Raw genomic sequence first — 15212 nt, forward strand, 5'->3', positions numbered from 1 at the left:
AAAGTATAAACTAAATAAAGAGGAAAAAGTTAGAATATGAGAGAAAGCTAGTTAATAATATAAAAGGAGATAGTAACAGTTTCAACAAGTATTTAAACAAGACAAAAAAAATAACTACACCTCCTGTTGATCCTCTGGAGAGTGAATCTGGGAAATGGTAATAGATAACAATGAAATGACAGAGGTGTTGAACAATTATTTTGGGCTAAATTTAGTACTCTGCACAAAGTGTGGTGGTGGGTAACTGCCACTCCACTCCAACTGGCAAGAAGGACCATCAGATCACACTCCAAACAGTCACTTAAGAGCAAACTGGGGGCTTGTCAGGCTATTAGATGCCTCAGCATTACGTCCTACCCTGCCAGAGGCTCAGTTAGTTGGACTTAGAGACAATGTCAGAAGCAAGCTTTATACAGAAAAGAACATTTAAGCTGTACCTTTGAAACTACAACTGAATTATACTGTGTCTGAGAAGTTGGGAAGTCAGTGAGAACTTGAGAGCAATTAGATAGCTCTAAGTTGATGGAACTGATAAAGCAAACAAGGAATTAGTAGGCAGTTTAGTGTTGGAGTCAGGACTCCAGAAATGTCCCAAGAACTGTGTCATTAAGAGTTCAGTGTAGCTGAGTGAGGATGAAAAAGCCCACAACTAATACTTGTTAGTAATATGTTTTGATTCCATCTGTTTGATGTGTTTTCTGGGATGTTCAACCAATGTTATCAATATTTGCTTCATGTTATATTTGTCATGTTAGAATATAAGTCACATCTATACTAACACAGTATAAATCTTTTTTGTCAATCTTTGCGTGTTTATTTAAGTCATATTTATAGTAAACTTATTATTCTTTGATAAAAGAAATCTGGCTGAATTCTTTCTAATACTAAACAAGATACAGTCTAAAATCTATATAAGTATCTATAGCAGCACCCTGATTTAAAATTTTAATTTATGGAGACGATGGAGGAGTGGGACTAGAAAGGAACAGATACACACCCCAATGTTGAAGGTAAAACTTCCCAAAGATATTTGAAAATTAAGCAGTGGGAGGGAGGAATTTAAAACAATCACCAACAGAGAAAATGTAGTGGGAAAACAATTAGAGCTAAATAATGACGTCTTTAGGAGCGGGCCTGCATTCCAGAATCCTAAAAGAAATGGCTTCAGAGATAGTAATGTGAATATTATAATCTTCCAAAATTTCTTAGATTCTGTTAGGTCCATGCAGAGTGCAAAATAGCTTGTAAAACATTTATTCAAGAATGGAGAGACAGTCAGTAGAAAACTCTAAGCCGGTAAGGCTAAAGTCTGTCACAGGGACATTGTGAGAATCCATTATTAAGGAGGTGATACTTAAAACATCATAATATGATCAGGCAGAGTCATCATGGCTTTGTAAAAAGAAAATTGTTGTTACAAGCATATTAAGAACTCTTTGAGGAAGTAATGAGAAAGGTGGATGCAGAGAAACAAATAGATTTGGATTTTCAAAAGACGTTTGATAGATGCCACATCAAAAGTTGCTGCACAGAATATGAGCTGATGCAAGAGTTCACAATAGCATGGATAAAGAATTGGTTAGCTAACAGGAAGCAATGATTAAGTGTAATTGGGTCTATTTTTGCTTTGGTAAGCTGTTACTAGTGGAATGCCAGAGGGATCAATGGCAGGGCCTCAATCTATTCCTAAAAAATTTATAATCTACGTCAATATCTTGTATGAAGGGATTAAATGTATGGTTGCTAATTTTGGTGGTGGCACAAAAATAGATAGGAAAGTAAGTTTTGAAAAGGGGTCAATGTGCATGCAAAGTGATACAGACAGGTTAAGTGACTAGGCAAAATTTTAACAGATTGATTAGATGTGGGAGAAAGTGAACTCATTCACTTTAGCAGGAAGATTAGATAAGTAGTACATTAATTAAATAAAGAGATACTATAAATTCAATGTTACAGTGGGATAGGTGTCCTGGTACACGATCTCATACCCAGGCTCAATCTCGTGAACCATTGCTTGACTGCCTCCATTACCAATATATTTTTGCATAGATACCAAAACTATTCATAGTATTCTAGATGTGGTCTAATTAGTACCTCATATAGCTTTATCATGACTTCCCTATTTTTATATTCAATTTCCTTTGAAATAAAATACCAACGTTCAATTTGCTGAACTTGTAAGCTAGTCATTTTGCCATTTATGCACATGTATCTTTAAATCCTTCTGTGCTGCAGTTTTCTGCAGTTTTGTGTACTAAAATAATATTTACTTCTCTATTCTTGCATAACCTCATTTTTTTCACATTATATTCCATCTAATATATATGAAAAAATAGTGTTGGTCCTATAGAAAATGAGTGTGGGGAATTGGTAATAGAGGATAAAGAGACGGCAGATGAATTGAACAGATACTGTGTCAGTCTTCACTAAAGAAGGTGTAAGTAACATCCTGAAAGTCATTATAAATCAGAAATTGAAAGGGAGGGAGAAACTCAGGAAAATTAAAATTGTATCACTGAGTAAATTGTTGGAAATATGAGGTGACACATCCCTGGACCCTGACTGACTGATTGAATCTGAGGTTCTTGAAAGAAGTAACTAATAAGATAGTTGATGCTTTGGTTTTAAGTTTTAAAAACTGATAAAATAGGGGTAAGGTTCCTTTAAATTGGAAAATAGCTCATGTAACTCCTTTATTTAATTAGGGGGGGAGGCAGAAAGCAGGGAGGTACAGGCCAGATAGCATAAAACATCTATCATAGGGAATATATTAATAGCTATTATAACAGGACACTTGGATAAGTTCAATGTAATCAGCTGGGACCAACATAGTTTTGTAGAAGTAGTAGTGTTTAATTTAGTCAAATCCTTTAAAGAAGTAACTTATGCTAAAGGTAAAGGGGAACCAGCGAATGTACTGTACTTAGATTATCAGAAGGCATTTGATAAGGTGCCACATCAAAAGTTATTGCAGAAAATAAAATTAATGTTGTAGAGGGCAAATATTGGCTTGGGTAAAAGATTGGCCAGCTATCACAAAGCAAAAAGTAGGAATAAATGGATCTTTGTTCAGACTGGAAGAATATAACAAGTGGTATGCCATGGGTCAGTGCTGGGGGTTTAATTGTTTACAATTTATATAATGATTTGGATGAAGGGACAGAAGGCATGATAGCTAAATCTGATGATGACACAATGATAGATTGGAAAGTACTGGTAATTCTTCTATAACATAATGGTTGCGTTCATGTGCAACACTGTATTATAGAAAAATTGCACTTTAGAAACAGTACTTAACTTGTTGGTGATGTGACCGCATTACTGCCAATACATGTTTTAAAATTTTGCGCTACTGAATCAGTGCCCCAATTCGTCAATCACATTACAGTGAATTTGTTAATTAAAATCCACGTTATAGCGGAATGACCTGTTTGTTGTGATGGGGATATTAGGAGCCTACAAAGGGATAGAGATGGAATATGTGAATGGGCAAAGATCTGGCAAATGGAGCATACTGTGGGAAAGTATGAAATTGTGCATTTTGACAGAGAATACAAAAAATCTTAATAGTGAAATGTTGAAGAGCTTGAGATAGAGAGATACCTGGGTGTCCTTGTGCATGAATCATAGAAGGTTAATGCGCAGGTACAGCAAGTAATCAGGAAAGCAAATCAGCAACATGGTGGCTCAGTGGTTAGCTATGCTACTTCACAGTGGCAGGGATCTGGGTTCGATTCCAACCTCGGGCGACTGGCTGTGTGGAGTTTGCACATTCTCCCTGGACTTGGGCCAGATGGCCTGTTTCCACACTATATGGATCCTATGATTCAAATAGAATGTTATGTTTTATTGTGAGGGGAATTCAATGCACAGGTAGAGAAGTTATGCTTCAGTTATACAACACATTGTTGCAATTGCATCATGGCATACTGTGTGCATAACTGATCACCATACTTACAGTAGAATGTAAATGCATTTGGAAGCATTTCTGGAAATATTTACTGCTAATTCAACGAGAGCTGAGGTATAAAATCAGATCAGTCATGATCTTATTGAATGGAGCAGACTCGAAGGACCAAATGGCCTACTCTTGATCTCTGTTTCTACATTCATATGTTCATATCTGCAAAGTTTTTACTCACTCACCCAACCTGTACATAATCTTCTGTAGACTCTTTGTGTCATCCTCACCACTTTCCCTTCCACATAGTTTTGAGTCATCCTCAAATTGGTGACATTATATTCACTCCTGTCATCCAGGTTATTAACATATGTTATAAATAATTATGGAACCATACGTGGTACTTCAGTTCTTACAAGTTACTATCCTGAAAATGTCCTTCTTATCCCCACTCTATTTCTATGACACAGAAATGTACAAAAATGGAGCGGGAATAGGTCATTCAATATCTATTGTCCAATTCAGTACCCTATTCATGCTTTTGCCCCATATCTTTTGATCCCTTCAGCCTTAGGAACTATATCTAACTCTTTCTTGGAAACATTGAGTGTTATAGTCTCAATCGCTCCCTATAGCAGAAAATTCCACAACCCTGTGGGTGAAGATATTTCTCCTCATCTCAGTCCCAAATGGCCTACCCAATGTCCTTAACTGTGTACCCTAGTTCTGCACTCCCAGTTATCAGGAACATCCTTCCTGCATTTACCCTGTCTGTTAGTTAGCCAATCCTCAATCTATGCAAAAGTTCTGCTCCTAACCTCATGGTCTGCTGTCTTCAGTAGTCCTAATTTGCTATCTTATTGACTGCCCTCTGGAAATCCAAATATATTCATCTACTTGTTTCCCCTTTATCTGCTTGCTTATTACCTCCTTAAATAATTCTGATAAATTTATCTGGCAAGATTTCCTGTCCATGAAGCTTTGCCGACTCTAAATGTATTTCTAAATGCTCTGCTTTTACATTCTTTATAATAGCATTTTTCCCAATGACAGGTGTTAAACTAAGTGGCCGAAAGTTACCTGTTCTTTGTTTCTGTTGAATAAAGATGTTACATTGGCAGTTTTCCAATCCTCTGGGAATTTTCCAGAATCTTGGGATACTATATTTCTAGTTACATAGGATACTTTTTCTTTCAATTTGATGTTATCCTTAATTTCTTTGGCTAACCATGGTGAACCTTTATTTAGAATTCTTCTTCATTGAGATATATCTGTTGTGAGCAATGAAGGATGTTTTAAATGTCTACCTGTTATTCATTAACCTTCCTTTCTGCTAAACTTGTTTTCCAGTCCACTCCGGCCAACTCTGCTCTAATTTCTAAGCTGTGTTTTTCACTCCCAAACTGAATGCTGATGTCTATGATGTTACGGTTATTGTTGCCAAGGGGATTTTTACTCAGCGGATCATTTATTAAATGTGCCTCATTACTCATTACCAGATCAAGAATATCCTAATGCTTGGTTAGATCAACAACATATTGCTCTAGGAAACTGTCCCAAATACGTTCTATGAATTATTTCTGGTGGCTACTTTCACTAATTTGATTTTCCCTATCTACATGCTGATTAAAGTCAGCCGTGATTAATGTGCTGCCTTTTAAAATGACCTAATTATCTTCTGTTTTATTGTCTGTCCAAATGAATAGGTACTGTTAGGGATTTTTGCATATTACCATTAGTGTCATCTTTCCTTTGCTATTCCTTACCTCCAGTCATGCAGATTCAATGTCTTCCAGCTCAAGATTGTTTCTTGCAACACTCCAACACCCTTTCCTTTCTTCTTCTCCTTTCAATAGTTCATTTACCGCTGAATACCTAGTTCCCAGCTTTGATCTCCTTGTAAACCAAGTCTCTGTAATGCCTATAAGATCATACCCATTGAGCTCTAATTGTGCCATTGATTAATTTATTTTTGTTCCTAACATGTGACATGAATACCATGTGACAAAATTCTGCTCTTAACCCCATGGTCTGTTGTCTTCATAGCTCTAATTTGCTATCTTATTGACTGCCCTCTGGAAATCCAAATATATTCATCTACTTGTTTCCCCTTTATCTGCTAGTGGAAGTTATTGGGTGTGATCTTGTAACCATTATTGAGATACCATTATGTTTAAGTGGAAACCACAGGGGAGAAATAACTTCCCAAACCATTCTAATTTTGAGTAGAATTTGTACCTTCATTATTGATTACAGCGAAAGGGGACATTATTGACCATCATATTTTTGTAAGGTTTCAGCTCCTGTAACAGTGTGGAGGGTGGTGTTGTCACTGCTGCAGCAACTCCATCATGAGGGTTTTGCACATTTTATGGAACAACCTCTAAATTGATTCAATATTCAACATTCAGAGTTGCCTCAAAGGGTACTTTGCTCTTGCATAGTTTTGTACAAGCATTGCAAAGGAATAGCATGATTAAAAGAGATGCTGTATTCTTAATTAATCTATTTCAACAGAGTAATACAGGCAATTTTGTGAAAATTATTTTCTTAGTTTGATGCAAAATATGTATTTATTTGCTTCATAGTTATAAAGGAAAAGCAATGTATTGTACTTTGAAGCATTTTTATATGAAATGCATTATAAAAACATTTTAATCGCAAAATATTTTATGTTCATCTAGTGACTTGTAAGCTGAAATCTCTAAATCTATTTTCAAACTTTTCTGCTAATTCTTGCTCATTCCCTCCTTTTTCTGTGTGTCTTGCTATCTCTGAAGGCAGGGAATAGTCAGGTAAGCACAACACTTATGCATTTAGCTATCGTAAAACACAGCAAGACAACAAATGTATCAAATAATGAATTTAATTATTCTTTCACTGATATCTGAAACATTCAAACCATTATTCTTTAGTATATTTTAACCTTCTGAAAGGTGAGAGGCATATTATGTATCAAAGGAAATATATATTGTTGATAATTAAAGCACAGCATGATCAAAATACTTAGTAATTCCAGTATAATGTGGAGAGAGAGAAAAAGTTATCATTGTAGGATCAAACTGATGAAAGGTCGAAAACTAACTGATGCGTTTCACTCTCCACAGATGCTGCCAGACCCACTGAGTATTCCCAGCATTTTCTGACTTTTGTTTGTAAATTTCTAGGAACTCTTGTACTTTGTTTTTCATATTGCTTTATAGATGCTATTTACATTTTATGATTTCAGGTGCCCTCTATGTTCCTATCCAAACTTTGCAATATGTTTTACAACAGGAAGTTCCCTATTTGATTTTCACCTTGGCTATAACTTCTCCGTTTCTCGGTGAAGCAGCCTCTGCATATTATCATCCATCAAAACAGGCTGTGAAGGTTAGCTAGAATTATCTCTGGGAAGTATTCATAAAAGGACTGTTTTGAATGTAATCTTGTTTCATGGGAAGATCTTGCATTAGCTGTCTTAATGTAAGCTAGTAGTAATGCTTGTTTTCAGCATTAGCTTCAGAGCAATCAGTCAGTTCTGACACTATCATCATAATGAACATTGCACACTGGCTTGCCCACAAAGTATCTGAAGGTATATGTTTATGTCTAGTAAGCAACATAGCTCAGTCTGAAAATAATGGGACTGACAATATTTATTGTGTTGGAAACTTTCTTTCCAGTACCTGAGCTGAATTTGAACCAAATCCCTGGCTTAAGGGTATCTGATCCATTTGCTTTAACCATGCTCGTCAACCTGTTATACTTTTAGTTCCTCCAATCTTCTATCCATGCAGGCAGTTGTAAGCAAATATTATCTTGCTACTAAGTTCATCTTTACCTCTCTTACAACATGCAAAATGAATATTTTAACAACATAAATTGATTAATTAAAGATAGTAAATTTGTAGAAATTGTGCTTGCCCACTTTTACTGTAAACTAGCTAATTAATTTGCAAATAGAAAGGCCAGCAGAAAAAAGACGATAGAAGAAGATTTTGAGAAGTAGGAAGATCTGCCCCAGTACTATCTTAGTTTGACTGGGTCAGAAGTACTTTCACTTCAGGCTCTGAATGTAAAACCAACTCCAGTACAAGGAAATGGTGCATTGTTGTAGGTGCTGGCTTTCAGTTAATAAAATTATACCAACAGCCTCATTTGCCTATTGAAGTGGATTTAAAAGCTACAAAACATTTTCAAGTAAGAACAATGTGTTCCCCTGGAACCCTATCAACTCTCATCCCACAGTCAGCAATACAAAAGTAGATGAAGTATGTTGCTGTTTGTGGGGGTGTGTTTGCTCAAATTAATTTTCGCAAATTCCCTGCCTGTGAAATACTTCAGAATTTTCTGAGGATATAAAATACATTATTTAAGTCCAAAATGTTTTATTTTTTTGATGAGAATGTACACTAATGACATTTATATATCTAAGTACAATTGTAAGAATATATAATTGTTATTTCTAGACAGTGGTCTTTGATGCTATTAATAGCTGTACTTTTGAATTTCAGTAATTGTCCTATCATCCTGCCAGGTTCACACAATCATTTCCTTGGTTGACTGCAGTTCTTGGTTTTAAAGCTTAAGCTTTGCAAATTAATCTGTTTTCATTGTTCTTTGTCTGATAGGCCCAGGTATATTTATCAACATTTTTAATCATGAAGTCCCAAGCCTGAGTCCTCTGCCACTGACAATTATCTCTTCATGAAGGATACATGCTTTTCTGCAGTTTAATCCTCTTGATTTGAATTTGTTAAAACAAAATAAGAAATAATTTGATTTTTCATATATAATAATAGTGAATTATTATGAAAAAAATAATTATGAAAATGTAACTATCCTATAAAGTTCTAATTTGCTTAAATGTGATATGTCTGGGTTTCAGTTTTTTGCCACTGCCAACACTGCAATGGGTCAAATACTTTGCTCAAGATAAGTATTTTCTGTCAAAGAAGAGCAAATTTAAATAATGTCAATTTACCACTGAATGCAGTCGAATGAATTGTTGACTTTAAATTGGAAGGCTTTGATGTGGAAAATGAAATTGGATCTGTTTGTCAATGACTGAACACAATTATTACTTTAAATTTGCCTCTTTCAAATCTAATACTTTTGATGTGGGCAACATGCCAAAAATACCTAGTGCATTGCTACATCAATGATGGAACATGTACTGTTGTTATAAAGGGATCATGACATTAAATGGAATAAAAGTCTCACTCATGTCCTGCTATGCTAACCTCTTTCGACTGTGGAATAGCCATTGAAAAATAATTGATATTTACAATATAGAAGGAGGATACTTGACTCGTAAATAATTTTAGCACTCCCACTCCTTGGTAGTTATATGGGGCAGGTGACTCAATCATACATAGCAATTAAACACTACTACAGGGCTCTTTGTGATCTAGTGAGTAAAAGCACCATTAGGGTTATTACCAAGTATTTGAAATCGGAAATCTCATAATTGATAGCTAATCTGTGGTGAGGGTATTGCTGTAGGATGGTCAGATATGCTATAGTCCATCAGAATGACCATCAGTTAGAGAGGAAAATAATCAGTGCTTCACATGCTTGGTTGACATTAGTATCGTCTACTGAAATGCAAATGTTGATAAGATGTCAGTGAAAAATTAGATTGAACCAGACTTTCTTCTATGGCCAATAACATGTAACAATCGCTTTCTTTACTCGAGCCTGAAACTACCATTCATGAATCATAGTGTGAAGTGTTAATGATTTTGGGAGATAGATGAAGAACTGGAAACAGTATATTGTCTAACTGTTTCCAAAGAAGATACTTTTTGGGGCACACTCACCCTTAAGCCAAGCTTTTCCATCAGCAGGTAGTAAAAAATGAGGACTGCAGATGCTGGAGATCAGAGTCGAGAGTGTGGTGCTGGAAAAATGTAGCAGGTCAGGCAGCATCCGAGGAGCAGGAGAATTCTTGTTTCGGGCATAAGCCCTTTTTCAGGAATTCCTGATGCTATTCCTGACAAAGGGCTTATGCCTGAAATGTCGATTCTCCTGCTCCTGAGACTCTGCCTGACCTGCTGTGCTTTTCCATCAACAACCCACTTCCCTTACTTCAACAACTCTATGACATTGACTAGATGTAGACTTAATCAAACATGTAGAGGAAACGGACAGAATTAGATTACCTACCTTTGCTGCGGTCTTCATTACTTGTTTGTGACTTTTGGATAGTTGCCACCTTGCTTTCATTTTCAATAGGTTCCATATGCAATTTACAAGGTGGTTCAATGTTTGATTCTATAGGCAAAGCTACATTCAGTATTCCAATTCTACTGTAACAGAGTTAATCCTCAGCCAAAAAAACAGAAAGAACTGCCCATACTGGAAATCTGAAACAAAACCTGAAATTGCTGGAAAAACTCAGCAGGTCTGGCAGCATCTGTGGAGAGACGTCAGTGTTAATGTTTCAGGTCCAGTGAACCTTCTTCAGAACCCTTCTGCCAGACCTGAGATTTTCCAGCAATATCTGTTTTTGTGTTAGTTCTTAGCCCACTGGAATAGACCAACAGCTCAACATTCACATTTGTGGTCTCTATAGATTTATTTCTGAGTCAACTATTCTTTTCCATTATAATGATAACAAATAGAAAATCACATTTATAATGTACAGGTATACGGTTACTTTGAAGTTACTGTCCTGTCTGTTGGGTAATGACATAAGCAAAAACCTTGCATGTGGAATTTTTTCAGTGTTGCTACTATGTTTGAAATGGAATGACCTTCACTCAATTGGAATCTGGTTTGATTCCCTTGAAAGCAGTTCTGTTAAATTAATATGATTCATGGAGGGGGTAACAATCCACAAATCTGATTTCTCCAAGGCTGTGATGGCCTCCTTTTTAAAAAAAAATGTTTTCTCACCCATGCCTTAAAATTAAATGCAAAGAACTCTTTGGCTTTTCCTTTCAAAGATCGGGCTCTTCAACTAGTTGACTCTAACTTGATCTTCCCTGTTCTACTGTTGGAAGCAGAACTTTCATCCATCTCTGAAAATCCTTACCTATATACCTCTAGCTCACTCTCCACCTTCAATCAAGCTCCAAATCACCTACACGTGCTTACTGCTTCTCTTCTTCTCTGAAGTGCTTGTCATCTTTGTTTTATATTAAAGATACTGTATAAATACAGATTGTATAAGAAATCTATTGTTAAGGAGATTGCCTAATTGGTTAAAATAAGTTTATATATAGAGTATAGTGCATATAATGTAAAATGAGAAAATGGAGTTTAACTTTATTTTCCATATTAACAAATGTATCCAAAGTTGTATAAAAGTTTACAAATTATAATAACTATTGCTCTTGTCTTGATTGCTGCTGTCAAGAGGGTCAAGGTAATTATATTTTCCATGTAATTACATTGTGCATTTATAAAGATTCACACCCTCATGTCATAGGTAAATGTATAAAAATGATAAATACAAATGTATTCCAGCATGAATAAACAGGAGCAGAGAGTAAACTCTTATTATTTTTATATAATGCAAGCCTGCCTGACGTCTGTTTTCAGATAACTTTCTAATGATATCAGCGTTAATCATTTTAAATCGCACCATTTTAAAATAAATTAAGTTTTAATGAATTCTATACTTGACTAACTTTACTAGTAGAATTGTTATTAGTAGAATTGTTGACTGCTATGTCATTGTTCAAAGGTTATGTATTTTATAAAACATTGAAATTTAATTAGAAACTTTGGGCCAGATTTTCAGAGGGGCAATTTGCACAGATTGTGTCTTTGACTACACATTTTTTTTATGGAAGAAGGAAGCTTTGCATTTTGGAGTAGAGATTCCGTCAGGAGTCCCTCAGAAATTCAGAGCAATACAAAGAACAAAAGACCACACAGCACAGGTACAGGTCCTTCGGCCCAACAAGACTGCACCAACATATGATGCCTTTCTAAACCTTGTGTTTCTATGCGGTCTGTATATCTCTGTTCCCTGCCTATTCATATGTTTGTCCAGCTGCCTCTTAAATATTGCTATTGCATCTATCACCAAAACCTCTGGCAGCACATTCTAGGCACTTATCATTCTGTGTTTAAAAAAAAATTGCCTCGCACATCTCCTTTAAACTTGCCCCTTTTACCTTTAACCTTTCTACCCTGGGATCTGTTCTATCCGTGCCTTTCAAATTTATGAACTTCTATCAGATCAACCCATCTCTTTCGACGTTCAAGTGAAAACAATTCAAGTTTGTCCAATCTCTCCTCTTAACTAATATCGTCCAATCCAGGCAACATCCTGCTAAACAATTTCTGCACCCTCTTCAAAGCCTCCAGAGCCTTCTTGGTAGTGTGGTGACCAGGACTTTACACAATATTTCAAATGTGATCTAAATAAAATTCTATATAGCTGCAGTGAGTCCCTATTGTCAACTCTACAAAGGAATTGCCCAGGGAATTAAATTTTCCACTAGGCTATCCCTTTTATGCCTGGAATGCTCCAAACGTGTTTGTCTAAATTGAGACTTCAGTGGGTTCTGATGAAATTAATGTAATTACTCTAGAAAAGTTAGACTATTAAATACATAGTCTAACTCCCCTATGTAACTATTAAATCAGCTCCATATTTGCTACTCACATCCCACCTATACTTCCCCAAGATCCTTTAAACACCCCAGTCATGACCTGATCCCCACATAAACCCCCCCCTCCACCTCCCCACCACCTCACACCATATCTACCCCTGGAATCCAACTCACTTGGCACCTTACTTACCTGACATGCTACTCCCTACACACTTGGCATCCTTCCCCTGGCACTCTTCACCACTTACACTCTAATTACCTGGCACCCTACCATTTAAACATTCAATGGATGTGGGCACTGTTATGGACCAGGCCATACCCATCAAAACATCTCAAGAAAATAGCCCAGACCCTAATTTTGCTAGTTGTTTTAAGCAGGTATAATGCAAATATTCCAGGAGAGAATCAGCTGGTCAAACCACTTAGTTTTACAAGATTACCAAATGAACAGAAAGAACAGAAAACAGAATACCGAATACGTACCCTTTTCAAAAACCCAACAGATAATCTCTCTTAATGATGCTGTTCCAAAATATTGCAATAGTCCCTATAAAACACTCCTTGGCACAAAAGGTAAAATCAAACACAAGTTCTTACAGGATAGAAGTGAGAGAGAGAGAGAGAGAGAGGGAGAGTACCAGCCTGGATCTGGGTCTAGCAGCATTTATTTACACTATTGCTAAAAAAACCAAACTAGTGAAAAGCTAAACAGGGAGAACTGGCCACTCCCCTTTCATTGTACAACTATTTATTCTAATGTGAAAGCCTTCTGTCTGAGGTAGTATCTGTTAGCTATTGGAACTTGTGTTGTTTATGACCTCTCTGGAAAATAAAAGCCGAGGACTGGATAACCTTGTTCAAGGAGCAGCTTCATCACAGCACCACTGGCTGGGCTAACAATCATTGTCCATCCCTAGTTGTCCTTGAGAAGGTGGTGCTTCTTGAACAGCTGCAGTCCATTTGCTGTAGTTCGACCCCTAATGCCGCAGGGGAGAGAGAGAATTCTAGATATTTGACCGAACAACAGTGAAAGAATAGAAATATATTTTCAAGTCAGGTTGGTGACTGGCTTGGAGAAGAACTTGTAGGTGATGGTGTTTCCATGTATCCGCTGCCCTTTTTCTTATGGATGGATAATTGTGGTAAGTTTGGAAGGTGCTATTGAAGGAGCTTTGGAGAATTTCTGCAGGGCATCTTAAAGGTAAAAACTGCCGCTACTGAGCATTTGTGGTGGAGGGGGTGAATGTGGTACCAATCAAGTGGGCTGCTTATGGATGGCATCATGTTTGTTGAGTAATGTTGGGCTGCATCCATCCAGGCAAGTTGACAATATTCCATCATACTGCTGACTTTGCCTTGTAGATGATGGACAAGCTTTGGGAAGTCAGGAGATGAGTTACTCACTCCAGGATTTCTAGCTTCTGACCTGCTCTTACTGCTAGAGTATATAAGTGGCTAGTCCAGTTCAGTTTCTGGTCAATGCTAGTCCTCAGAATGTTGGTATTGAGGGATTTGATGTTAGTAACTCAATCAAATGCCAAGTGGCAATGGTTAAATTCTTCCCTCTTGGAGATGGTCATTGGCTGGCATTTATTTGGTACGAATGTTACTTGCCACTTGTCGGCCCAAAACTGGATAATGCCCCAGTTGAAGTAACTCTACAGAGATCAGTATTCCATCATAAAGTCACCCTTTATTTACACATGGAGAGTCCTTGAAACTAATCCAGTTCCCTCAGAGCCAGCTCTCAGAATCAATGGTGGCTCAGTGGTTACCACTGCTGCCTCACAGCACCAGGGTCCCAGGTTCAATTCCTGAAGGTTAGGTGAATTGGCCATGCTAAATTGTCCGTAGTGTTAGGTGCATTAGTCAAAGGGAAATGGGACTGGATGGGTTACTCTTCTTATCTGTCAGCCAGGGCTCCCAATTGGACCAAATTATTAACCCCAATCAGGGAACTCATCCTATCAGATGCATCTAGCTGACTTTGTTATAATCACTACAACCCTCCCCTCTCTGAGTCTGTGGACATAGGCCAGTTCTTTTCTTTGTAACAGCTTCTGGGGTGTTTTAGCATCAGGTCAAATTCCTCCAACTCTGCCTCTGATACGGGCAGTGTGTAATGCATAGTGGCTTGCCTCTTGCACCCAAAACATCCCAGAAGAATTTAGAGTCCTACAGTCATACAGCATAGAAACAAATCATTCGGTCCAACTAGTCCATGTTCCCAAACCAAACTCATCCCATTTGCCTGTGTCTGGACCATATCCCTCCAAACTTTTCCTATTCATGAACTTATCCAAATGTCTTTTAAATGTTGTAACTGTATCTGCATCCACCACTTCCTCTGACAGTTCATTCCATAAATGAACCACTTTCTGTGTTTTAAAAAAAAGTTGCCCCCATCTCCTTTTTAAATCTTTCTCCTCTCGCCTTAAAAATATGCCCCTTAGTCTTGAATCCCCCTACCTCTTGCTATTCACCTTATCTACGTCTCTCATGATTTTATAAATCTCTAAGGTCATCCCTCAACCTTCTATGCTCCAGTGAAATAATGTTTCAGCCTATCTTTATAACTCAAATCTACCATTCATGGCAACATTCTGGTGAATCTTTTCTGAATTCTCTCATTTAACTAGACATTTATTTTTATTGGTTCTGATTTGGATGTTGCTAAGCAATTTAATTGTTTCAAGACAGATGTAGGTGGGCTTTCCAGGGTGTGCACACTCCTGGATACTGACCTATGAGTTCTTTTA

General features: G+C 37.0%; 1 protein-coding gene across 9 annotated transcripts in view; it reads left to right on the plus strand.

The window, feature by feature from the left end:
* eml5 (EMAP like 5) overlaps window positions 1–15212 on the plus strand; it is a 219918-nt gene that overhangs the window by 157879 nt on the left and 46827 nt on the right. For 6 of the 9 annotated variants that reach the window (XR_006312734.1, XM_043697279.1, XM_043697280.1 and 3 more), the window contains 2 exons: window positions 6682–6696; window positions 11247–11255. The exons of the other annotated variants lie outside the window; for them this stretch is intronic. Coding sequence is in view for 5 of the 6 variants with exons in the window: in XM_043697279.1 (XP_043553214.1) it covers window positions 6682–6696; window positions 11247–11255 (24 nt within the window). In the remaining variant the exon portion in view is untranslated. The remainder of the gene's footprint in view (window positions 1–6681; window positions 6697–11246; window positions 11256–15212) is intronic. 9 annotated transcript variants of the gene reach the window in all.

This window comes from Chiloscyllium plagiosum, chromosome 10 (genome assembly GCF_004010195.1).
Source record: "Chiloscyllium plagiosum isolate BGI_BamShark_2017 chromosome 10, ASM401019v2, whole genome shotgun sequence".
In the NCBI taxonomy this organism is placed as follows: domain Eukaryota; kingdom Metazoa; phylum Chordata; class Chondrichthyes; order Orectolobiformes; family Hemiscylliidae; genus Chiloscyllium; species Chiloscyllium plagiosum.